We start from the raw sequence: 25,273 nt of genomic DNA, 5'->3' as shown, positions 1-25,273 counted from the left end.
GCGGCTCCTTACCAGACTGCTGGGGGGAGCACGGCCTGCAGCTTGGTGACGCCTCCATCGATGGGGACCAGGAACTGCACGTTGTTGAGGGCCACGGCGGTGGTCATGGCATCTGTGTTGTATTTGTAATCTATGCGCAGGTCAGTGCTTGATGGCTCACAGCGCCAGTTCACCGCCAGGTTCAGAGGCGTGGACTGAATGCCCTGGGCAGACACCTTGCCAAACAACAGGAAAGAGAATATTTTAGGCTCGACTGTTGATCTGAAACAAAACTAGAAGCTATGATTATCTCCCATAGGAAGAGACTTAAATATCAAGGAGTTATCCCATTGTTTGTGCTGCTCACGAATGAGCTCCTGGTGAAAATCACCATGAAGGGTACCGTGTGAGGGAGAGCTGGGCCCTTCAGACAAACCGTTACAGATGAAAAACATAAAATCAATTACTAAAATCACTACAGCACTTTAGAGCTTACAATGCACGTTATGTGTAGGGAGGTGGTAGCACCCTGCTTAGGAGCTGACGCCAAGGAGTTAGAACTCCTGGGTCTGACTTATGATTATCACTTAAAAGCTGAGTGATCTTGGATCAGTCACTAAGCCTTTCAGAGCCTCAGTTATTTCCTCATCTGCCAAATGGGGGTTATAGCAATAACACGTACCCACAGAGTTGTCAGGAAGATTGAAGGAGGTGTTTTATGTGAAACACTCGGCATAGTGTCTGGCACACGGTAAGGAGCTAAGGTTTTAATGAACGTTACCTATTAATAGTCTTATCCTATTTACTCTTCCCAAGAAACCACTGATTTAGATGAAGCTGATTATTATTACTCCTTTGGCATTTTCTAAAGTAAGGGCTTGAACCCAGATCCTCTAACTGGGAGGGATGCATTCTACTGTCTACTGTCAGCTCCAGTTAGAATCAACTGTGAGTTTGACTAAGGAAAAGCCAGGTTTGAAGAATCAACAAAAATTATCTAAAGACAATAATATGAACTTGAATTCTGGGTCCACAGTGAAAAAAATCAGAGTATTGTTATTTCCCAATCCTTCCCTGTGACGATGACTAGCTCTGGGAGAGTCTCCTTGTACAAGTACACACACTGGAGGGCTGGGGAGGGGGTGTCTATGTCCTTGCAGTTTTATTCATGGAGTATGAGTCTTGCTGGTTTGGAAGAATATACACAGCTCTTTATTGGCTGAGCAATGTCTGCACACATGGACACCGTGGAGAGGGTCCTGGGGCAGGTTGAGCACACAGGCAGGAGGGGTTGCTGCAGAAACAAGCCCAGGAATGAGTTTTTTAATAAAATGACAGACATGGCTTTTGATGGCAATTTTAGATAACCATTATAATTTTTAACTTTCAATATTTTTAGCAGCACAATCCTCTGCAAATAAACTTTTATTTAGAAACCTGTTATTTAAGATAGCTCACAAGCAGAGCCGGCTCGCTATCCTGGCCCTGTGTCTGCCCTTTATCCTCAGCAGTTCTCTGCTTGAGAGTGGTTCCTCTACCCAGCCAGGCACTTTTTGGAAATGTGAGGGTGTGGTTTTTATTGTCCAGTTCCAGGGGGATGCTACTGGTGGCCAGAAACCAAACATGCTGCAATTGGAGGGCAATCCCACAAAACACTGGCTGTGCCTCCCTCCCAAATCTTTGCATTGTTGAGAACAATGAAAACACAACTGAAAGCGACCAAAGGGATTCCTCAGAGCACACTTGAGAATGAAATGATGAAACGATGGGCCTGGGGCTATTACATTTCACCAAGTGCTTGGACATCTACTGGGCTCCTAGCTCCTCACAATAACCCACGAAACATCTAGGTGTGATCATTATTATCCTGATTTGCAGGTGAGGAAACTGAGGTTTCGGGGGGGTGGGGCAAGTGCCAGGATGCAGCTGACTGCACTCTGGAATCCAGAGTCTTGCCCACACTTTAGCCCTTGACCTCAGGCTCATGTCGCGTGACAGGTGCATTCGTCTCCTTTCTAGGTTCACTTAGTAACAAGTATGGAGACTAAAAAAATCTCACAGGACTGAAGATTTCAAAAAAAATTTTAATCTGAAGTGAAAATGTACATGCATTGTTTTCAGCGAAAGTTCATGAAAGAAAACAACTACAGTCTTGTTTTTACCTTTTTGGGCATAAGAACCATGCATGTGTCCCGAAATTTAACTTCTCATTCAGGGAAAAAGTACGCTGGACTTCCCTTTCTTACTCTTTCCTACTTCTCTCAGAAGTTTAAAGCAGTCACTAAGTGTGTTTATAGGCTTTGGGGGGAAAAAGTTAAATAAAAATGTATTTTTATCATATTTAATTATAAAAGTGATGAATTTCTGTTGTATCATTTGTTCACTATTATCAATAATGTTCAAAGTTTAGATGATACTATTCTTACAGGAAAAACATTATATTCATTTGCATTTTTGTAAAATGTACCATCACCTAGATACTTTACCTTCAATGATTTCCTTACACTGATCTAGATAAGTGGTTTTCAACTTGTAGGGTGCGTTACAATCACTTGGAGAACTTGTGAAAAATACAGATACCTGGGTCACGTCCTGAACCAATTAAGTCAAAACGTGTGGGAGTGTCAGGGCCCAGGAGACATCTCCCTCTATCATCTCTATCTCTGTTTCTATCTCTACCTCTATCATCTCTATCTACATCTCTATCTCTGTCTCCTCTCTATCCTCTCTATCTCCGTCTCCATCTCCATCTCTATCCCTATTTCATCTATATTCAGCACCAGGTCAGACCCAACATTTGTTTACAAGTAGCTTGATGATTGTAAATACAGTCATGTTTGAGATGCACTGATTTCTATTAAAGTACAATTTAAAAAAACGATAATTTAGTTTCCTCATCTAAGAAAAATGATTTGAGTATATTTGATCACAAAAACTACAATGCATTAAAAATAACCTGGGAGATCAAGTGGCTGGGAACCAACGGGCTGCTCAGGCTCCAGCGAAGCCTCGTTTGAAATAGGCTTATTTACTAGATCAGTGAGGATTTGGGGTAAGGGCAATCCTAAACACAGAATGAAAGTCCTCATATACTCTACTGTGTTGTACTGAACATTGTTTTAAGATTAAATGATCTCTTAACATAAGTTTCATTAGAATTTATTTCATAGGACCGTCACGTTAGGAGAAAACACCAGACTGCTTACATTTAGTCATTTAAAATAAGAGGTTTGAGTACAGTAATGCTCTTAACAAAATTACAGTGAACTAGTTTATTGACACTTGTAATCTTAATTAATGTAATTTTCTGAAGCTTCATTTTTGTGGCATATTTCTCTAATTTTTTAACAAAATATTTTTCTTGTAAGTTTAAACTAGTAAGGATATGTATGAATATTCCTTTCACCAAGCAGTCTCCAAGTAGTCTTTTAAGATCTTTGTCTTACAAATTATAGCTTTTAAATAATATTAAAGGAAATGTTGCTTTATTTACTTTTACTTAATGTTAGGCACATTAGAATATACATTTACAATGTGAAAGTGACACCCTGGCAGTATAGACAGGCTTACCTGATACTTGAGCATGTCCACATTATAATATGTAGCCTGGGGTTTCTGTTCCGACACTTTCTTTAGGTGAGTCATCAAATTTGGCATGTTTACCCAGAATTCCTTGGTATTGGCATCATTTTGGGTATTATCGCTGTTTAATTGGGAACAAAAAATGATTGAGTAGCATTTTATAATCGATGGAAACCACAAGAGCAGCATCTCAGCAAATTGCCATCTGATCTCTATATCCATCTTTGACAATCTGTAGAAATTATATTATTAACAGTAGTATGGTTTTAGCACAATTGTAGTTCTGAATGGTATTACGTTAATAGATTAATACCCATGTGGAAGCATTATTATATTGCTATACATCTCAGTGATTACCCAGGAATATTAAGCAATCATGATGATAATTGGTTGCTTTAAACAGTAAATTATTTATTAACCCAAACTTAATAGGCTTTTCTGCATCACCAGTTTCCCCTGAATTAGTCGGTTAATGCAATCAAAGAGCTGAGTATATTGATTTTCTTTTGAATTGACCTGAACGGTAGTTTCTCAGAAATTGAGTTAAATATTTGGCCCAATGTTAACATGGTCTTTATCTCCAACTGAGGAGAAAGGGGCGATACTAAAATGACCAGACCACCTTTTTAGCATTCGAAAAATTTCATCTAAAAGCATCTAAATCATAACAAAAGTCACTTCACTGACGAGATGATCCTGGAGTTTAAATGATAACGACCATGGTAGTTCCAGGAGAGAGGTGCAGTCTTGAGGAACTAAGGAGTCCTGTGTTCCTGTGGAAGTCATTAGCTCTGCTCAGAGCCTGTCCATGTCTTGCAAATGCTTGTGTTAAAGACAGGAGGAGTCGGGCAAGAGTGTGACAAGCATCTGCTCACTTCGCTCATGACGAGGAAACTGAGGGTCCAGGTGATTGAGTAATCTGACGTACAACTCCTTTACTGAGATTTCACTTTCAGAGTACTCTGTATAACACAACAATAGCGGCTACAATTTTAGGAGCACCTATTATGTGCTTAGGTATTCTGTTAGATATATTATAAACCATTTCATTAAAATTTGCCCTTCAAAGAAGAACTATCTTCCTTTTTAAAGATGAGCAAATGTTGTAAGAAGAGAAAATTAGAGGTTAAGAAGAGAGAGAGTTGGCAGCAATAAAGTGATGAAGGCAGGTCGAACCTAAGTCGCCACGATCCAGCCTCCAGAAGTCAAACAGATCAAGAGGGCTGGGTCAGAGGTATCAGGGCCTTAAAACTGCTACTGGTCTGTTAGGAGGCAGTGGTTGTGGCTCCAGGTCTCAGCATGGCCCATGTGGCTCGCTGGGCCTTGGGATAGGTTGTTGAGGACAAAGCAAAGCTCTAGGACTCTGGGCACGTAGGGAGTGGATGGAGAAGACTCTCGGCCTCTGAGACTCTGCTCCTGGTCAAGCAGAGCTAAGGATGCTGAGAACGGCTGTCTAAACTTTTCTTATCTAACAGCATCCAAGTGACCCAGAGCTTCTGGAGCTGTAGCTACACTAGAAGGTAGGAGATAAGAGTAACAGAGGTTCAGAGAAATTACGCAATTTGCTTAAAGTTGAACAGCTAAGAAGTCACAGAGTCAGGATTCCAGCCCAGGTCAGTCTTCCTACAGGTTATACTTTCTTACTATAACAAAACAAAGGTGGGGAATTAATATCCGGCAACGTGTCATGAATTTGTACCAAGTAGATGTGAATAATTGGGGAGAATTTCAATTATACTATTTTTTTTTAACGAAATGCATTTACTAAGTTCAATAACAAAATATGTCTAAATAATAGTCGTATGTCTAAAATAATTCCTCAGAGAACTTGCTTTAATAAATATTCCAGAAAGCTTTGCCCATCAAATGCTTGCACAGAGATGCAATTCTTGAATGCTCAAGAAGTCTTGAGAATTCTTTAGTCTCATAATTAGTTTAATAATTGTTCCTGAGCATCTTTTACAAGCAAACCCCTTTCATAAGGGAAAAGTAGAAGTAAACCTCAATTTGGTCCCTGTCGCAGGACTTGCAAACCCCAATATCTCCTGGGGCCCAACTTCCAGCATAAATGAAGTTTTCCAGTAAACACAAATGAGAGAATAGGCTGGGGGTAAGACGGTAGATGTGAAAGGCTTGCCTTGTAATTGAGAATAATGCTTGGTTACCTTGCCTTTTAAAAATTGGGGGTGGTAGCTGTGGTGGTGAGCAGTACTGTGTAACAAAACCAAATAGGCCATATGACTAACGCGTTACCAATCACAGCCCTGACACAATAATCACATATTTAAAGTCAACAAGGTCTAAATTAATGACAACATTTTATTTTCGTTTTCTATTTCTTTATTTTAGCAAATAATAATTTAAGGGTCTATATACCGTTTTGCCAAACAAAAACATTCTCAGAATACTTAATTCAATTCATGACTGATATATTAATATAATTATATTATATTGCACATATGCCTAAGAACTTGGCAACATAACTGCCTAAAAATGCAACAAAAACTGTAACTATCACACCAGTCATATTACAAACAAGCCAGTGAGATGGCGGTGCCTAATTCCTAATTTCAGATGGAGGAACCTCAAAAAATAAAATGAATTTGCTCAATGTGCACAACAAAAACATGGAGGGAGGGGCCGGCCCCGTGGCGGAGTGGTTAAGTCCACGCGCTCTGCTTTGGTGGCCCAGGGTTTCACAGGTTTGAGTTCTTGGCATGGACATCGCACTGCTCGTCAGGCCATGCTGAGGCGACGTCCCACATAGCACAACCAGAGGCACTCACAACGAGAATATACAACTACGTACTGGGGGGCTTTGGGGAGAAAACAAAAGAAAAAAAAGGAGATTGGCAAAAATTGCTAGCTCAGGTGCCAATCTTTAAGGAAAAACCGTGGAGGGAAACTGAAATAAGAAGTTGCTGACTTCCAATCTTGATCATTTCACATTTGTTTTTCATTTACTGGGCAATGATTTCTGTCACACCTTTAAACCTAGAATCAAGTTTGCCGGTTAAGACATTGAAAGGAGGAGGAGGTGATCTTGGTAATCACCTGAAGGACCTGTTTTTGTTTTTCTGGTGAGGAAGATTGGCCCTGAGTTAACATCTGTTGCCAATCTTCTTCTTTCTGCTTGAGGAAGATTGTCGCTGAGCTAACATCTATGCCAGTCTTCCTCTATTTTGTATGTGGGACACCACCTCAGCATGGCTTGATGAGCAGTGTGTAGGTCCGGGCCTGGGATCTGAACCCATGAATCCCAGGCCACTGAAGCAGAGCACACGAACTTAACCATTATGCCACTAGGCCAGCCCCCCATGACTTGTTTTTTTACCACTGGAATGAAAAACTCTCATTCAGTCAAGAAAATGAGTGACTATATTCGTCCTCAAATTCTAAATAGCAACAACTTTTAGTTATTTCTACATAAATATCTGACTTGACTAAATTCTTTAAATTATAGTCAAGTTGTTCCTTCATTCAACACTATTACTCCAGTCCTCATTAGATGCCAAGCTCAGCGGAAGGTGCTGAGGACGTGGTGGTGAACTATAGATGTGCTCCATTCCCTCACGGATTTTACAGTCTAGTGAGGAGATGGGTGAATGAAGAAACACGAATGGATATATAATTACTAATTTATTAAGTGTGACAAAGGGAGAGAATAGGGGACCTGAGAGGAAATAACAAGAGGACATAGTATTCAATTTGGGAATGGTGGCTGGGGGTGGAGAGGAGAGTGGGATGGTCAGGGGAGGCTGAGCGGGGCTGAGACCTGAAGGATAAGTAGGAGTCAGGTGAAGAAGGGTGGGAAGGGTATTGGAGGCAGAGGAAACAAGCACACAAAGCCCTGGGGGGGAAGGACTCAGTCCGTTTGACATCTGGCAGGACTGGCTGGAGCTACAAGGCTGCTGAGGCAGGATGGCGGGAGATGAGGACCGAGAGGAGCGGACGGCTCAGGGCCTCACAGGCAATGGTAACAGGTCTGGATTCTGGTCCAGATGCAATGTGGAGTCACCAGAGGTTATGAGCAAGGACGACCTGATTCGCCTCATAAAAGTTCATCTGGCTGTTGTGTGACAAACGTAGGAAGGGGGCAAGTTTGGATGCTGAGAAGGAAGAGGGAAGGCAATGCTGTGGTCCAGGGAAATGACAATGGTCACCTGGACAAGGGAGTTCACCATGCAGGGGAAAAAGTGGCCACTTTAGGGAGATTTTTAGATGCAATATCAGGACTTGCTGATAGAGAGGAGCTGTCAAGAAGAACTCTTTTCATCTCATCCATTGCAAATAGTTAATTTGTATAGTTGATCATCTTTAATGGCATGTACTGTGTGTGTTTGCGTGAATATGCGTGTGCATTTATATGATAAAGACAATCATATTCAGATTTAATAGGAAACGTGAAGAAGTATATTTACATAACCAAATTCACAGAAGCTTCTTTGATGTCATACACATAAAGTTCTATCAAAACAATTACCTCACAGTGAAATTACATGTTTCACAAAACAGATTTTTAAGCTCATATGAAGAGTAGCTCACAGCTCAAATATCACTTGGTTTAAAAAGACGCTAATGCAACAAATGGCTTGTACTCCTTTTATTGGGCTCTTTTCCCACCATCCTCACCCATTGTCTACCGATGGTAAGTAAAACAGACAATGAATAAATTGTCACTAACACAGACTTCATTACTCTAAACGGCTCATTAGCCACTTGAGACAGTTGACCATTAAAATACATACATGCACACACACAACCACCCACAGAAACTAGAGCGGGTGAGAGTTCTGGGTGTGAATCTACAAACGTATCTGCGCAGTGGTAATTTCTCTACAGTGCTGCTCTCTTGCTAAGGTATATCCCCCACCTAAGCATAAAGCTCGAAGCCACACACATCTCTAAAAAATTCGTGCAAAATATATTTACCAGCAGAGAAGTTGGGGATTTGGCAGGACGTGTTCTAACCTGCTGAAATTTATCACCCGGAAAGTCAGAGCCGCTGGCGATGGGTTGTTGGCAAAGTGTCTGGTGATGCCGGCAGGAAAGGACAACACCATTTCTCCGGTAATCTTCACAATACATCTGGCGCATCAAAACACAGGAGAGGAAACATGGGTCAACATGTGTGAATCAAAACAGTGGTGAAAAAGGCATTATGCAGCAGAGGAGCCAAAACGTAAGCTCTTACAATTCCACTCTCAACTGCTAATTCACTTTTAAGCCCCGAGAACTCAATGGTTTGTTTTAATATTCCTCCGAAAAAAGTGGCCATTTTTTTAAATGTGTTTTTGAACTGTAAGAAGAAAAGTGCAGCTTTTCCCCTCCTGTAGAAAAGTCTAAATGTTCACCTTACAAATAGAATCATCTATTCTGGTGGTTCTCTCTCTGACTTCTGAATTTTCGACAGCATATTTGAAGATATTAAATTACACAATGTTATCACACTGTTCTCCAGGACTTGTTTGACTTTGAGTAACATGACACATGCCTCAAGCATGTTCTTCTATATTCTCACGAGGTAAACTTCTGGCTTCCCACTTAACTAGATCTTCATTCCATTCGCTCGTCTATTTGGTTGAAATTGTAAAATAATTATATAAGTTAACACAATAGGAGGATACTTTGGAAGGAAGAATAATCTTGTTTTTTAAAAAAGGGCTTTATTGATGTATAAGTGACATATAATAAATGGCTCTCAATTATAGTGTAAAATTCTGTAATTTTTGACATAGCATACAACTGTGAAACCATCATACAACCAAGATAACAGACATACCCAACATTCCTAAAACTTTCCTCCTGCATTTTTGTAATCTCTCTCTCCTGCTCTTCTCCTTCCTTCCACTCCTCAACCCTACGCCACCGCTAATATGCTTCCTGACACTACACATTAGTTTGCACTTTCTAAAATGTTATATAAACAGAATCGCAAGGAATGCAAATTTTCTTTGGTTTGGCTTCTTCCACTCAGCATAATTATTTTGAGATTCCTCCTTGTAGTGTATGCATCAATAGTTCATAACTTTTCACTGCCAGCTAGCATACGGATGTACCAGAGGTTTTGTTTTTTGTTGTTCATTCATCTGTTGAAGAACATTTGGATTCTTCCGAGCTTTTGCCTGTTGCAGATAAAGCTGTGATGAAGAGGCATGCTCCATCTTTGTATGGGCATGTGCTGTCATTTCTCTTGGATGAGTATACAGGAATGGAATCACCAGATCACATGGTAGGTGCACCTTTAACTTTTTAAGAAACTGCTAAACTGTTTTCTAAAGTGGAAAAATACAGCTGCGTAGGAGAGTACAGTTTTTCCACATCCTTACCAACACCTGGTAGGATCTATCTTTTGAATTTTAGCCATTCTAATAGGTGAGTAGTGGCTTCTCATTGTTGTTTTTTTTTTTTTGCTCACTGTGACTTTTAATTTTGGTCTAGATGTATCAGCAGCATCTATTTTTATTTCATTCAGTATAAAAATTCCTTTCGGCATTTCTAGGGGAAATCACATATTCAGTTAAAAAATTTGAAGTGAGATTTTAGAAAGGTGAAGAGCGATAAGGGTTAACCTTACTGAATAAGGATTTAAAATCTGGAAACATAACTTTCACACCTACTGATGGCTGAGATGGTTGATTAGACTTTCATGTGGAAAGTTTTATCACTGAGATTCATTTTTCATCTTTTCTCATAAAAGAAGCCCACAAAACAAATATGGGCATAGTTTCTCGTTATGTATTTGGGTTAATTTAAATTTGTGTGTACTTAAAATTGTTCTTTGTATTACCAAGAACACTCAGAAACAATAAATATTTGAGGTATTATTAATTAATTATTGATGTTCTTTATATCTCATTTAGGCTTTATAGATTTTGTCTTTCTGGTCATGACAATAATATACTCTTTTCTCCCCCAATTTGGCCAATTTTACAGCATCCCTTTTTTTTTTTTTTCTTTTTTTTTTTTTATTAATGTTATGATAGATTACAACCTTGTGAGATTTCAGTTGTACATTTTTGTTAGTCATGTTGTGGGTACACCACTTCCCCCTCCGTACCCTCCCCCCACCCCCCCTTTTCCCTGGTAACCACCGATCAGATCTCCTTCTCAATATACTAATTTCCACCTATGAGTGGAGTCATATAGAGTTCGTCTTTCTCTGACTGACTTATTTCGCTTAACATAATGCCCTCGAGGTCCATCCACGTTGTTGTGAATGGGCCAATTTCGTCTTTTTTTTTTGGCTGAGTAGTATTCCATTGTGTATATATACCACATCTTCTTTATCCAATCATCAGTTTCTGGGCATGTAGGCTGGTTCCACGTCTTGGCTATTGTAAATAATGCTGCGATGAACATAGGGGTGCAACGGACTCTTGAGATATCTGATATCAGGTTCTTAGGATAGATACCCAGTAATGGGATGGCTGGGTCATAGGGTATTTCTATTTTTAACTTTTTGAGAAATCTCCATACTGTTTTCCATAGTGGCTGTACCAGTTTGCATTCCCACCAACAGTGTATGAGGGTTCCTCTTTCTCCACAACCTCTCCAACATTTGTCGTTCTTGGTTTTGGATGTTTTTGCCAATCTAACGGGGGTAAGGTGATATCTTAGTGTAGTTTTGATTTGCATTTCCCTGATGATTAGCGATGATGAACATCTTTTCATGTGTCTATTGGCCATATTCATATCTTCTTTTGAGAAATGTCTGTTCATGTCCTCTGCCCATTTTTTGATCGGGTTGTTTGTTTTTTTGTTGTTAAGCCGTGTGAGTTCTTTGTATATTATGGAGATTAACCCTTTGTCGGATAAGTGGCTTGTAAATATTTTTTCCCAATTAGTGAGCTGTTTTTTTGTTTCAATCCTGTTTTCCCTTGCCTTGAAGAAGCTCTTTAGTCTGATGAAGTCCCATTTGTTTATTCTTTCTATTGTTTCCCTCAACTGAGGAGTTACAGTGTCCGAAAAGATTCTTTTGAAACTGATGTCAAAGAGTGTACTGCCTATATTCTCTTCCAAAAGACTTATTGTCTCAGGCCTAATCTTTAGGTCTTTGATCCATTTTGAGTTTATTTTGGTGTGTGGTGAAAAAGAATGGTCGATTTTCAATCTTTTGCATGTGGCTGTCCAGTTTTCCCAGCACCATTTGTTGAAGAGACTTTCTTTTCTCCATTGTAGGCCCTCTGCTCCTTTGTCGAAGATTAGCTGTCCATAGATGTGTGGTTTTATCTCTGGGCTTTCAATTCTGTTCCATTGATCTGTGGACCTGTTTTTGTACCAGTACCATGCTGTTTTGATCACTGTAGCTTTGTAGTATGTTTTGAAATCGGGGATTGTGATTCCGCCGGCTTTGTTTTTCTTGCTCAGGATTGCTTTAGCCATTCGCGGTCTTTTGTTCCCCCATATGAATTTTAGGATTGTTTGTTCAATTTCTGTGAAGAATGTTCTTGGGATTCTGATTGGGATAGCATTGAATCTGTATATTGCTTTAGGTAGTATGGACATTTTAACTATGTTTATTCTTCCAATCCATGTGCAAGGAATGTTTTTCCATCTCTTTATGTCATCGCCTATTTCTTTCAAGAAAGTCTTGTAGTTTTCATTGTATAGATCCTTCACTTCCTTGGTTAAGTTTATCCCAAGGTATTTTATTCTTTTCGTTGCGATTGTGAATGGGATAGAGTTCTTGAGTTCTTTTTCTGTTAGTTTATTGTTAGTGTATAGAAATGCTACTGATTTATGCACGTTAATTTTATACCCTGCTACTTTGCTGTAGTTGTTGATTATTTCTAATAGTTTTTCTGTGGATTCTTTGGGGTTTTCTATGTATAGGATCATGTCGTCTGCAAACAACGAGAGTTTTACTTCTTCGTTACCTATTTGGATTCCTTTTATTTCTTTTTCCTGCCGAATTGCTCTGGCCAGCACCTCCAGTACTATGTTGAATAGGAGTGGTGAAAGTGGGCACCCTTGTCTTGTTCCTGTCCTCAGAGGGATGGCTTTCAGCTTTTGTCCATTGAGTATGATGTTGGCTGTGGGTCTATCATATATGGCCTTTATTATGTTGAGGTACTTTCCTTCTATACCCATTTTACTGAGGGTTTTTATCATAAATGGGTGTTGGATCTTGTCGAATGCTTTCTCTGCATCTATTGAGATGATCATGTGGTTTTTGTTTTTCATTTTGTTGATGTAGTGTATCACGTTGATTGACTTGCGGATGTTGAACCATCCCTGTGTCCCTGGTATAAATCCCACTTGATCATGGTGTATAATCTTTTTGATGTATTGCTGTAATCGGTTTGCCAAAATTTTGTTGAGGATTTTTGCATCTATGTTCATCAGTGATATCGGCCTGTAGTTCTCCTTCTTTGTGTTGTCCTTGTCAGGTTTGGGGATCAGAGTGATGTTGGCTTCACAGAATGTGTTAGGGAGTTCTCCATCTTTCTCAATTTTCTGGAACAGTTTGAGGAGAATAGGTATTAAGTCTTCTTTGAATGTTTGGTAGAATTCTCCAGAGAAGCCGTCTGGTCCTGGACTCTTGTTTTTGGGGAGGTTTTTGATTACCGTTTCTATTTCCTTACTTGTGATTGGTCTATTCAGATTCTCCATTTCTTCCTGATTCCGTTTGGGAAGATTGTAGGAGTCTAGGAATTTGTCCATTTCTTCCAGGTTGTTCAATTTGTTGGCATATAGTTTTTCATAGTATTCTCTTATGATCTCTTGTATTTCATTGGTATCTGTTGTGATTTCTCCTCTGTCATTCCTGATTTTATTAATTTGCGATTTCTCTCTTCTTTTCTTGGTGAGTCTGGCTAGGGGTTTGTCAATTTTGTTAATTCTTTCGAAGAACCAACTCTTTGTTTCATTGATCCTTTCTATTGTCTTTTTTGTTTCAATATCGTTTATTTCTGCTCTTATTTTTATTATTTCCCTCCTTCTACTGACTCTGGGCTTTGTTTGTTCTTCTTTTTCTAGTTCTGTTAGGTGTCGTTTGAGGTTGCTTACGTGAGCTTTTTCTTGTTTAGTGAGGTGAGCCTGTATTGCAATGAATTTCCCTCTTAGGACTGCTTTTGCTGCATCCCAAATGATTTGGTATGTCGTGTTCTCATTTTCATTTGTCTCCAGATAATATTTGATTTCTTCTTTAATTTCTTCAATGATCCATTGTTTGTTGAGAAGCGTGTTGTTTAGTCTCCACATTTTTGCACCTTTCTCTGCTTTTTTCTTGTAGTTGATTTCTAGTTTAATAGCGTTATGATCAGAAAAGATGCTTGATATTATTTCAACTCTCTTGTATTTATTGATGTTTGCTTTGGTTCCCAAAATATGGTCAATCCTTGAGAATGTTCCATGTGCACTTGAGAAGAATGTGTAACCTGCTGTTTTTGGATGAAGTGTTCTATATATATCTATTAAGTCCATCTGGTCTAATTTTTCATTTAATTCTATTATTTCCTTGTTGATTTTCTGTCTGGATGTTCTGTCCATTGGTGTTAATGGTGTGTTGAGGTCCCCTACTATTATTGTATTGTTGTTGATGTCTTCTTTTAGTTCTATTAAGAGTTGCTTTACAAATTTTGGTGCTCCTGTGTTGGGTGCGTATATATTTATAAGTGTTATGTCTTCTTGGTGGAGAGTCCCTTTTATCATTATATACTGTCCCTCTTTATCTTTCTTTATCTGTTTTGCTTTGAAATCTACCTTGTCTGATATTAGTATAGCGACACCTGCTTTCTTTTGTTCATTATTAGCTTGGAGTATTGTTCTCCATCCCTTCACTCTGAGTCTGTGTTTGTCTTTGGGGCTGAGGTGTGTTTCCTGGAGGCAGCATATTGTTGGGTCTTGTTCTTTGATCCATCCTGCCACTCTGTGTCTTTTGATTGGGGAGTTCAATCCATTTACATTTAGAGTGATTATTGAGATGTGGGGGCCTACCACTCCCATTTTGTGTCTCGTTTTCCGGTTTTCTTCAGTTTCCTTTGTTTCTCGTCCCATGGTTTAATCTGTTCTGATGTAGAGCTGCTACTCTCTGTTGTTGTCCTTCTACTTATCTCCTCTGCTCTTGGTTTTGTAGCCCCTTTCCTTTTTTGGATTTTTCAGGAATGAGGGTTTTCCTGAGGATTTCCTGAAGAGGAGGTTTTGTGGCAATGAACTCCCTTAATTTTTGTTTATCTGGGAAAGTTTTTATTTCTCCATCGTATTTGAAGGATATTTTCGCTGGGTAGAGAATTCTCGGCTGTAGATTTTTGTCCTTCAGATTTTTGAATATATCATTCCACTCTCTTCTAGCCTGTAAAGTTTCTGCTGAGAAATCTGCTGATAGCCTGATGGGGGTTCCTTTGTAGGTTAGTTTCTTTTGCCTGGCTGTCCTTAATATTTTCTCCTTGTCGTTGACTTTTGCTAGCTTCACTACCATATGCCGTGGAGTTGGTCTTCTTGCATTGATAAAGTTTGGAGATCTATTGGCTTCTGTCACCTGAAGATCCATCTCCCTCACCAGATTTGGGAAGTTCTCAGCCATTATTTCTTTGAATAGGTTTTCTGCCCCTTTCTCCTTCTCTTCTCCTTCTGGTATACCTATAATCCTTACGTTGCATCTCCTAATTGTGTCTGATAATTCTCGGAGAGTTTCTTCATTTCTTTTAAGTCTTGCTTCTCTCTCCTCCTCTGCCTGCAACAATTCTATATTGCCATCTTCCAAATTGTTAATTCTTTCCTCCATATTATCGGCCCTACTGTTCAGAGCATCTAGATTTTTCTTAATCTCCTCTATTGTGTTCTTCATTTCCAATATTTCTGTTTGGTTCTTCTTTATCGTATCAAACTCTTTTGTGACATAGCTCCTGAACTTGTTGAGTTGTCGGTCAGAATTCTCTCTTAACTCTTTGAGAATCTTAATGATGGCTGTTTTGAAGTCATCATCATTTAGGTTATATATCTCATTTTCTTTGGGATTGTTTTCTGTGTATTTGTTACTTTCTTTCTGTTCTGGAGATTTAATGTATTTTTTCATATTGCTTGATGTTGTTGATTTGTGCCTCTGCATGGAGATAGAGTTTAGTTGCTCCTTTCACTTGTTTCAGCTGCTGCGGTGGGGGGAGCAGCTGTTTATACTTCACCAACCAGGAACCCTGTCCGTAGTTGCTAACTGGGCCTGGGCCCCTCTTCGTAGCCACAGTGGCCCTTTGGATTCCCTCCTCTGCCGTGGGGGCCGTCACCGGGGGGCTTCAGGCTGCAGGTGCCTACTGTTGCAGCCCACCTAGATGTGCTCTCTCCTTGGGGTCTGCAACGGTGTTATGGGCTTTTCCAGCGGCCAGGGGTGGGATCACTTATATTTGTCACTCCGTTGCTGTTGGCACCCACCAAATCTCACTTGTCCTCTATGGGTCGCAGGAGAGCTATTGGCATCTTCTACAGTCTGTGGTTAGTACACCTAGCTATGCTGCTTTTGCCCTGGGGTCTTCCAGCCTTGTGGCTGGCGGCTGGGTGCCTTCTACTGGTGCTGTGCAGAGGCTTTCCCTAAGGCTGCTGTGAGCCTGTAGGGTTTCCCCCTAGGCTACTAAGCTGGGTCTCTGGAACTCTCTCCAGCCCCAGTCCTCTCCGAGATCTCCGGCAATCCCTAGCCTCACGGGGCGGGCAACGGCAGCTAGGGGGTCGCCCCACCCTCTGGGATTCTCTCCGGGCCTCTGCCGGGAGCCCTGAATGCTGGGCGTGGCCCCTCTGCTAATGGCAGACAGAGAGTTTTGTCTGCTGCCTGGCGGAACTCCGGCGCTTCCCCTCCGGGTCGCAGAACCGGCCTTTGAAAGTTCCCCCCGCCCTGGTCCTCTCCGAGATCTCCGGCAATCCCTAGTCCCACGGGGCGGGCAACGGCAGCTGGGAGACCTCCGTGCCCTCCGTGTCTCTCTCTGGGACCCTCCGGGCGCCCCGAGCACCAGGCTGGGTCTCCCCGCCAATGGCGGGGAGAGACTCTCCCCGCGGGCTCAGGTGTGCAACTCCAAAGTTTCCCTCTGCGTTTAGGAGTAATTGCGGGGGGTTTAGGTAGGGTTCTGGTCACCTGTTTCCACCGTCGCTCCTCTGTTGTGTTCTCGCTCCTGCCCTAGATGTGTGTGGATCCTCTGGGGGCGTCCGTTGGAAGAAAGCCGCTTGCGGGTACTAGGCTGCCCGTCGGGGTCGGAGAGTTTTCACCTATTTCCACATCCTCCCGGAGGAAAGTCCATCCGCCTTCCGATGTATAGTCACGTGGGTGTCTCAGACGTCCTGAGATGCTGTCTGGATATCCTTTGTCAAGCGATAAGTGTCCAAATAATTGTAGACTCGAAGGGCGAGAGACAAAGAGGACTACTCACGGCGCCATCTTGGATCTTCTCCCTCTCTCATTGTTGTTTTAACCTGCATTTCCCTAATGGCTAATGATCTTAAGCATCTTTTCATGTTCTTATTTGTCATCAGTTACCTGCTTTGGGCAAGTGCCTGCTCAAATTTTCTACCAATTTTTAAATTGAGTTTTCTATTTTCTTATTGAATTTTGAGAGTTCTTTATACATTTTGTATACAAATCACTTATCAGATACATGCTTGGCAAAGATTTTTTTTCCCAGTCTGTGACTTGCTTTTTCTTTCTCCTAAGAGGACCTTGGAAGGGCAGAAGTTTTTAATTGATCAGTTTATTCTTTTATGGATTGTATCAATTAATTATTTTTTTAGAATCCTGTCTAAGAAATCTCTGCCAATCCAAGGTCACAAAAGTTTCACCTGTATTTTCTTCTACAAGTTTTTCACGTTTAGCTTTACATTTAGCTTTATGACCCATTTTTAGTCAATTGCTGTATAAGGTGTGAGGAACGGATTCAAGTTCATTTTTAAGTGTGTGGATATGGATGCTTGATTGTTCTAGCGCCACTTGTTGAGAAAAGACTGTCCTTTCTCCACTGAATTTCTCCACTTGGCAATTCTGGTCAAATTCAGTTCTCCATCTATGTGTGGGTCTATTTCTGGATTCTCTATTCTGTTCCCCAGATCTTTTTTGTCTGTCTTTTCACCAATACCACACTGTCTTGATTACTGTAGCTTTGTAATAGTTCTGAAATTAAGTAGTGTTAGTCCATCAACTTTGTTCTTTTTTCAAAGTTGTTTTGGCTATTGTAGGTCTTTTGCATTTCCACATGAAATTTAGAATCATTGTATCAATTTCTATATAAAAGCAATATAGTTCCATTAAATTAGTGCCTGCTCTGAGAAAATTACTGTTGAACCCTGCATGTATTTTTTCTTTGCCAACGAGCACCATGTTTTGTCAGCAGAGGGTGCTGGAAAGATACTGCAGGAAGAAGAGATTTTTCCCTCCTGTTCCAGCGTGCTGGCTGGGCAGGCTCTGCAGTACTCGGGGTTTATCTCGTGCCAGGCTCTTGCAGCGCAGGAGGGCTGTGTGTGACTCCTGCAGTGCATGTGGCACCCCCGGTGTGTGGATTTGCTAGTGCCCAGTAGCACAGGCAGCCTTCTGGGCATCTGGCTCCTGCAGTGCACATGGCTGCCCCAGGCCCCAGATCCTGCAGGGCAGGTGGACTCTCCAGCACCAGGCTCCTGTCATGTGTATGCTGCCTCCACAGCCAGCGTCTGCAGTGCATGGTGGCCAGCAATACCCACTGGCCATCGGCTTCCTCTGGCACCCCCTCAGCCAGTCTAGTAGTGGAGTGTGCCTCAGTGAGACACCTCCCCATGGACAGCTGGGAGTCTGCTGGGCTCCCCCTGTGCCACAGCCTGGAAACTCTCAGGAAAGTGAGCTGGGGCAATCATATGGCACACCCTGCCTCTCCGGGGGCACTGTCCTTCACCCGAGGGCCAGTGTCTTGGAAATCATTGTTTCATATATCTTGTTCGCTTTTGAGCTATTTTCAGGTGGAAAGGTAAATGGTCCCTGTTACTCTACCTTGGCCAAAAGCAGAAATCTCAAAAGGATTATTCTTCTTCAGGAAACAGTAAATATTTGAAATGAGTCAGCTTCTTTATGACTTCCCCATTCCTCTGGATAACTGACCCTTGCATAGTTCTACAACTTTGAGCTCAAGAGTGTACTCTCTAGGGAAACCGAGGTTAATAAATGAAAACTGCTCACATCCGTATACTGGTAACTGTGATTGATGAGACGCATGCGGCTCAGGTGAGATGGTCCTCGGTACACATTCAGAATAGTTTATGTGAAGAACTGCTATAGCCTTGTGTGTATAAGGCTGGGTTTGGGGTAGAGGTGGAGGGCCAGTGAGCTTCCTAAAGTTGTCATGCTCCCCCCTGCCCCCCCCCCCCGATATTATCATTGGTAATTCTGCACTGCTCTGAATGATAATTTTGGTTCCTGGAAATTTGCACCTCCATCTCTTCTGAAGAATACTGCTGATCTCCTGGTGTGGTGCTAACTCTGCTGTCTTCCTTCTCTATCTTTTAGATCCATAAACCTTGCTTGATTTACTGATGCTGAACTGGTGCTGAGCCTGGACTTCCCATCAAGCTGAGTCTACTTGTGATGTTTTTCAACATGTGGACATGCAGAATATTGTCTGACAACTCTAGAAGAAAACAGTAATTAGTCAGATCACTTGTTCAATTAACCTTCGGTGCCTAGCATCACTCAGCATATTGTTAGCAGTGGTGACCCAAAGGTTTTCTAATGGATGGGTATCTGCTCAGATTCTTTTCCAGTTTGCTGAAAATGAGATCCAAGGGTGTCTTGGTGGGGGATAAAACTTCTCTTTTGAAAGCAAGTCAGTAAGGGGAGGAGGTGGCAATTATTAAGTCAATAAACATTTATTAGCTCCTAACTATGTAAGTTGCTTTCTGTTTGTTTGTTTTTTGAGTAGGGAGGCAATTAAAAAATGAGCAAAACAGCCCCTTCTCTCACAGGGCTTATAGTGCTGGGTGGACGATGAGAGAAGTAGTCAATATGAGCCAATATAAGCACCAAGCCTCCTTACTTATGTTACGTTTCTGGGCTGTGTCTCAACTGTCAGAGTCAGATCTTTGCTGATTTATTAATCCATCCAATGTCTAAGCTGATCTCAAGTTTTCTATGTGAAAATTATTATTTTCAACCTACACTCACAAAAGGAAAATCTTTGTTCAACCTTAATGATTGCTCCTATCAGTACGCAATGTGGCTACATTTCACGTGAGTTTGAATTATGGAAATCTTAAATACTGCAATAGGGAAATATTAACTAACTTACTTTATGAATAAAACTTGAAGTCATGTGCATCCCCACAAATGAAACGTTTGTCAAGAATGGCAAAATTTCAAAGTCAACTGGCCAAGTGACTTACAAACTCGTCTCTCCCTATCTGCCACAGGAAGCGCCGTGTTAGCCAGTCAACAGAAATGCCGGCCAATCTTGGTCAGCCAACGTGTGAATTTGATTTATGTGAGACCATGAGAAATGCATCCCTCTCATAAACTATGGCTTCTATGTGCTGCTTTGATAAGCAAGCCACTGTCTTCTTTTCTGAGAGTACATCCTCTGGGCGTATGCAGCTTCCTTTCCTTTGTTTATAATCCCCTTTCATCTGCTCAGGTACTAGACAAACTCCTTTTCATATTTCAAGACTTAGTTCGAAGGCAGGCTTTCCTTAATATCCTTTCCATTCAGACTTCCTTCGTTTTTCCTTTCTCTAGGCTCCTTGGACAAATGCACAGATTTTTTTTTTTTTTTAAAACTATTTTGTAGTTTCTTGCACGTATCTTACTTACTATTGTGAAGGCAAGTACTGTGTCTGAGGTTCTGGGAAGATGAAGATGCACGACACAGAACCCATTGCAGAGGAGGAACTCAATAAAATGTTTTAAAAGAAAATCCACACACTTAGCAATTATATACAGGGTGCCTATAAAATGTACTAGGCATGGTGGAATGCACTAGAATGAGCAGTGAGAAACAGGACAAACGTGGTCCTTGCCCAAACCTCCAGTTTAAGGAGGGAGACAGAGACTTGAATAATAATTGAAATATGATGATCAGGAAAGAATAGAACATCGCTGAGAAACTTAAGTTTGTCTGGGGGATTATAGAATTAATCCTTAGCACCAATGTTCAAATAGGAGCTAATAATGGGAGATGTGTGCCCCCGCCAGAAGCAAAAGTCAAGGAGTCCTCTGCCTACGAGCTACTGAGAAGGACTCAGATGTCAAAATACCTGTTACAGGTGTTCTGAATACTCACGGAAAGAGTGTAACTATATTTGAATGGATTGTATATCATAATATGTAATAACTAAGGTAGTGAATTTTGGTTTCCAATGTGTGGTCTGAAAACAATGGGGAAGGCTTTGCTGCAGGTCGAGGGAAGCTCAGGCAAAGCAAATCCACATCTTTTGCTGCATCATTTCTCCACGTGGTGCTGGTTTTGGCTTTATCCTCCCCCTCCCCACCTCACCCCACGATCGAACTTTCGAACTTGAGTTATTTCCTTGAAAATGAATAACAAAGGAACAGCAATTAAAATGATTCACTGCCTGGAGATGAAATTAAATTTAGAAGAATGTCACTTCATGATCTGTTCATAAATTTCAGATCTCATAATTTCAATGAAATGTACTGAATTTTCCCTCTACCAATAAACAGTATATACTGCAACTACTTATGGCAATACAGTCGAAAACAAACTCAATATAGGCAGCCACCCAGAAGTCAAAGGCTCAATTCATTTGGAAGGGCATAGGAAAAGCACTAATATTGATTTGGCTCAAGTGCCACGTCACTGGAATGCCAAGGTCATGGATATCAGAGGCTCACTGGTGTGGACCTCCCCGCATGCCTGTTGTAGTGTGCTGGGGAAACTGACACAGGATGAAGAACTCGGCTTGTATAGGGACAGGCGCACAAGGTAACTGGTGGGTTGCTACACTACTTCTTGGGATTTAAAAAAGACTATTATCAAGGGCTTCTTAACTCCCATTGCATCACATCTACACCCCTCCTAGAGTGGACTTTCTATTATATTTACGCACAAGTCTTATTTTCCGTATCAACTGTCTTCACCCGCAATACATCCCATCTAGCACAATGGCAGGCACATAGTAGCCATTCTGTAAACGTTAGGTGAGTAACTGAACTTGTTTAGCAAATGTGCATTGAGTACTCCATGCCAGGTCCGGTTTTAGGTGCTGAGGATACAGTAATTAACAAAATGCTCAAGGTCCCAGGTGTCATGGAGCTTACATTCCAGTGGGGGAAGAGAGAGCCAGTGGACACTGAGAACATGTAACATGCTAGTTAGAGAGAAGGGCTATGGAAAAAGAGAAAGTGAGGTAAGGAGGAAGGAAGCGTTAACAGTGGATGGAGAGGAGTGTGGCCATTGTACCTAGGATGGACAGGGAAGGCCTCTGGTAAATCTGCTGAAGAATCACAAGGGAAGTGAGGGGACAAGTCACTCAGTTGGCTGGGAGAAGGTTTCACCAGGGTCGAAGGAGCAACAAATGCTAAGACCCTGGGATGCCGATGGGGTTGGGGTGATGCAAGAGAAATAGCCGTGAAGACAGTGTGGCTAGAGGGACTGAATAAGGCAGTGAGTGATGGAGACAAGATCAGAGAGGTGGCAACTGGGACGGGGTAGGGGTCTCAAAGGACAGATCACATAGGGCCTTGTAGACCAATATAGACTGTTTCATTTTTACATTGACCAAGATAGGAGGATTTTGAGCAAAGGAGTGACGCGATACATTGAGAATAGATTTGGGGGGGTGGCAAAAGTGGAAGTACCCCCACTACCAATTAGTCTCTCTGAATAAATGAAAGAATGAAAGCCAATTAGTAAGCAGACAAGAAAGAATTCATTCTTGTGTGATTCCCAGTGTTTTTCACTCCACTACAGATAGCCCTCTGCCCTCCTGACTACTCCTATATTTTTTAAGCTGTGTTTCTACCCTCTTTTCTCAACTCAGGTCAGCCTGAGCTTCCTAAGGTCTAGGTCTGTCAGTCATAAGTAGTCCTTACAAGTGGTATGACAGGAAGTTATGCAAATTCTTTGTTCAAAGAAGAGTCTGCAGAACAAACATGTATGTATGTCTATAAAGCATATATACCACCCACGCTCATGGTCCTCACTTGTGCTAACAGTTCAAATGCACCCTCTGTATGAGGTAGCTTTAATTTCTATGGATATGTGGATGTGGCTGGCAAATGACCTTCCTGCTCTGGAGATTAAAGAGGAAAGACATGGGAGAAACCAGAGTGCTGCAGACTGAATGTTTGTGTCCTCCCAAAATTTATATGTTGACACCCAATCCCCAATGTGATGGTATTTGGAGGTGGGGCTGTTGGAAGGCGATTAGGTCATGGTGGTAGGGCCCTCATAAATGAGATCAGTGCCTTTAGAAAAGAGACCCCACAGAGCCCAGCCCCTTCCACCACATAAGGTTACTGTGAACCAGGAAGCTGGCTCTCACTAGACACCGAATCTGCCAGTGCCTTGATCTTGGACTTCCGGCCTCCAGAACTGTGAGAAATAGATTTCTGTTGTTTATAAGCCACCCAGTCTATGGTAGTCTGTTATAGCAGCCCAAATCGACCAAGACACCAGGGTCCACAGTGTTGTTTTTCTGTAATACTCTGGACCTAGAATAAAACCTAAATGTTGTTTAAAAGGACGTGACATTTAGGGAGGTTGACAGACCCCATTGGCTAGGCAGGACACTTAAAGGTGGAGTTACTAATTATCCTAGTTTCCTAGCATAATATTGTTAGATTTAGACTTCAAAATATGAATGTTTCTGAAGTGTAAAAAGAATTCATGATTAATCATACAGATTCCCACTTAAATTATATGTAGAGATCCAAGTTCTATATAAAATAGTCTAGTGTTCTAAATGCTCATTTAATTTTTTCTCTCATTCTTATTTCCAAGGATTCTAAGATTTTCTAAACCCCAGTCCTTGTTAGTAAAAAATAAAGAGCAATTCTCTGCTTACCCAGGTCTGCCCTTTGTATATCCATCACAGTCAGATTCGTAATTGCATTAGTGACACACTTGAAAACCAGTTTGACTTAGGTGGTTAGTTTTCAGTGTAGATCAATAATCACTCTTAACTTTTTTTTTGGATCATGAACCGCTTTATGAAATTGCTGAATGCTGTAGACGCTCTTTGTGGACAAATGCACATATGCGCACACACACAAGATATGCAAAATATCTTACATCCAATATATCCCACAGATTTCAGGGAATCCACGGACTTCCTGAACCCTATCCATGGAACTTCTCATAAGAAGACAAAATATTGAATTACATTACACGTGCATTCAGTCTAGTCCACTGTCTCTGCGTAGGGATACAGGAGAAATCAGGCTCATGACGATGGAAGGTGGTGCATTTTCCCCTAGAATTTACACTTTGCTGTGATTATAATTTGTCTTGTCAACTTTTCCTTACTTAGTAAGGGTAATATATAACTTGTCCTCTTACTAATCTACGTGTTATGGAAAGGTGTTTATTTTCCAGCTTCTCATTCCAATGCACCGTTGTTTCAATTTGTATGTGGGTGATTCCCATATGTCCAGGAAAGACTACGACAATAAAGACAAGATCTAGACATTCAGATCTAGATCTAGATAATACATTTTCTCACTGCTGATAGACTTCAGTTAGGGTTTTCTGTAGCTTGTGACCAAAACTGAATCAGAGATCTCTAGATAGTGAGATATTAGATTCTTGGACCTTCTGGAAGATTTTCTTTAAAGCAGTGAATTAATATTCCTAATTAGTTTTGCTCCTCCATTCTGGGTATGCCACCTGTTATTGTTCACTGGCTTTCTTTTGGTTTTAAGATAAGGAATGAACTAGTTATATTTAGGGTTCCCACAATGAATAAGATAGAGTTTGGAGACTACAGTAGATCAAGCCGACAGCCCAGGCTTACTTGCTTGGATCTGCTCCCTTGAAGTAGGCGTTGACCGTTTCTGTAAATGCTGCTGCAACGGGCAGGGTGTCCTGGGCGCCCATGGTAAGGGGGCTGGGTCCTCTGGAAGAACCTGCAGGAAATGAAAGACTTTCCTTTATTATGGACACAGGGACACCTTAGTGTATGTAGGACTAAAAGTCCATTAGAGGATCACAGGGTGAAATCTGTTACTGAAAAGACATGTAATGTGCTAAGAACCAGAACTCTAAATATTCAACATAGAGCTCAAGTATTTAAAAGGAAATATTTGGCTGCCTTACAGACAAACACACTTGAAATTAATTCCATTATGTATTTTACCACAGAAAAAAATCCAAGCAGAGAATAAAGCCATAGAGGCTTTCAATGCTTTACATAAAGCATAGGGCAGTATTTGCATGACAGTTTGTACAGCAGGTAATTAATACAGGAAATCATTAGTTTCCTATTTGAGCATTCACCCTACATAGTTGCCCAAACACTCAAAACTTTTGGCATTTCTTCATTTTAAAGGAGAAACAGTCATGGGGTACCATGTTACACATGTTCTTTTCCAGATTATTTCCATTTCAAAAAGCCCAATTACCTCAGATCAAGCAGGCTGAAGTTTACATGTCCAAAAACACACACAACCAAAATGTACACCTTGACTCAGCACAAACACACAAATGCATCAATTCACACTATTAAAAAAGACAGCAGCTCTCCTGTTTATTGAACACCTGCTGCATACCAGGCACTGCTCTGGATACCTTACGAGGATTATCTCATTCAAGCCCCAGACCAG

The 25,273-nt window shown here is 41.1% G+C and overlaps 1 protein-coding gene across 24 annotated transcripts in view; it reads right to left on the bottom strand.

Moving 5' to 3' along the window:
- SGIP1 (SH3GL interacting endocytic adaptor 1) overlaps positions 1 to 25,273 on the bottom strand; it is a 198,835-nt gene that overhangs the window by 5,358 nt on the left and 168,204 nt on the right. For all 24 annotated transcript variants that reach the window (XM_070486531.1, XM_070486521.1, XM_070486519.1 and 21 more), the window contains 4 exons: positions 24,466 to 24,577; positions 8,494 to 8,649; positions 3,550 to 3,682; positions 13 to 215 (listed from right to left, as the gene is read on the bottom strand). In XM_070486531.1, the coding sequence (XP_070342632.1) occupies positions 13 to 215; positions 3,550 to 3,682; positions 8,494 to 8,649; positions 24,466 to 24,577 (604 nt within the window). The remainder of the gene's footprint in view (positions 1 to 12; positions 216 to 3,549; positions 3,683 to 8,493; positions 8,650 to 24,465; positions 24,578 to 25,273) is intronic.

This window comes from Equus asinus, chromosome 16 (genome assembly GCF_041296235.1).
Source record: "Equus asinus isolate D_3611 breed Donkey chromosome 16, EquAss-T2T_v2, whole genome shotgun sequence".
Classification (NCBI taxonomy): domain Eukaryota; kingdom Metazoa; phylum Chordata; class Mammalia; order Perissodactyla; family Equidae; genus Equus; species Equus asinus.
The sequence above is the reverse complement of the archived record's forward strand: the minus strand, read 5'-3'. Positions and strand labels throughout refer to the sequence as shown.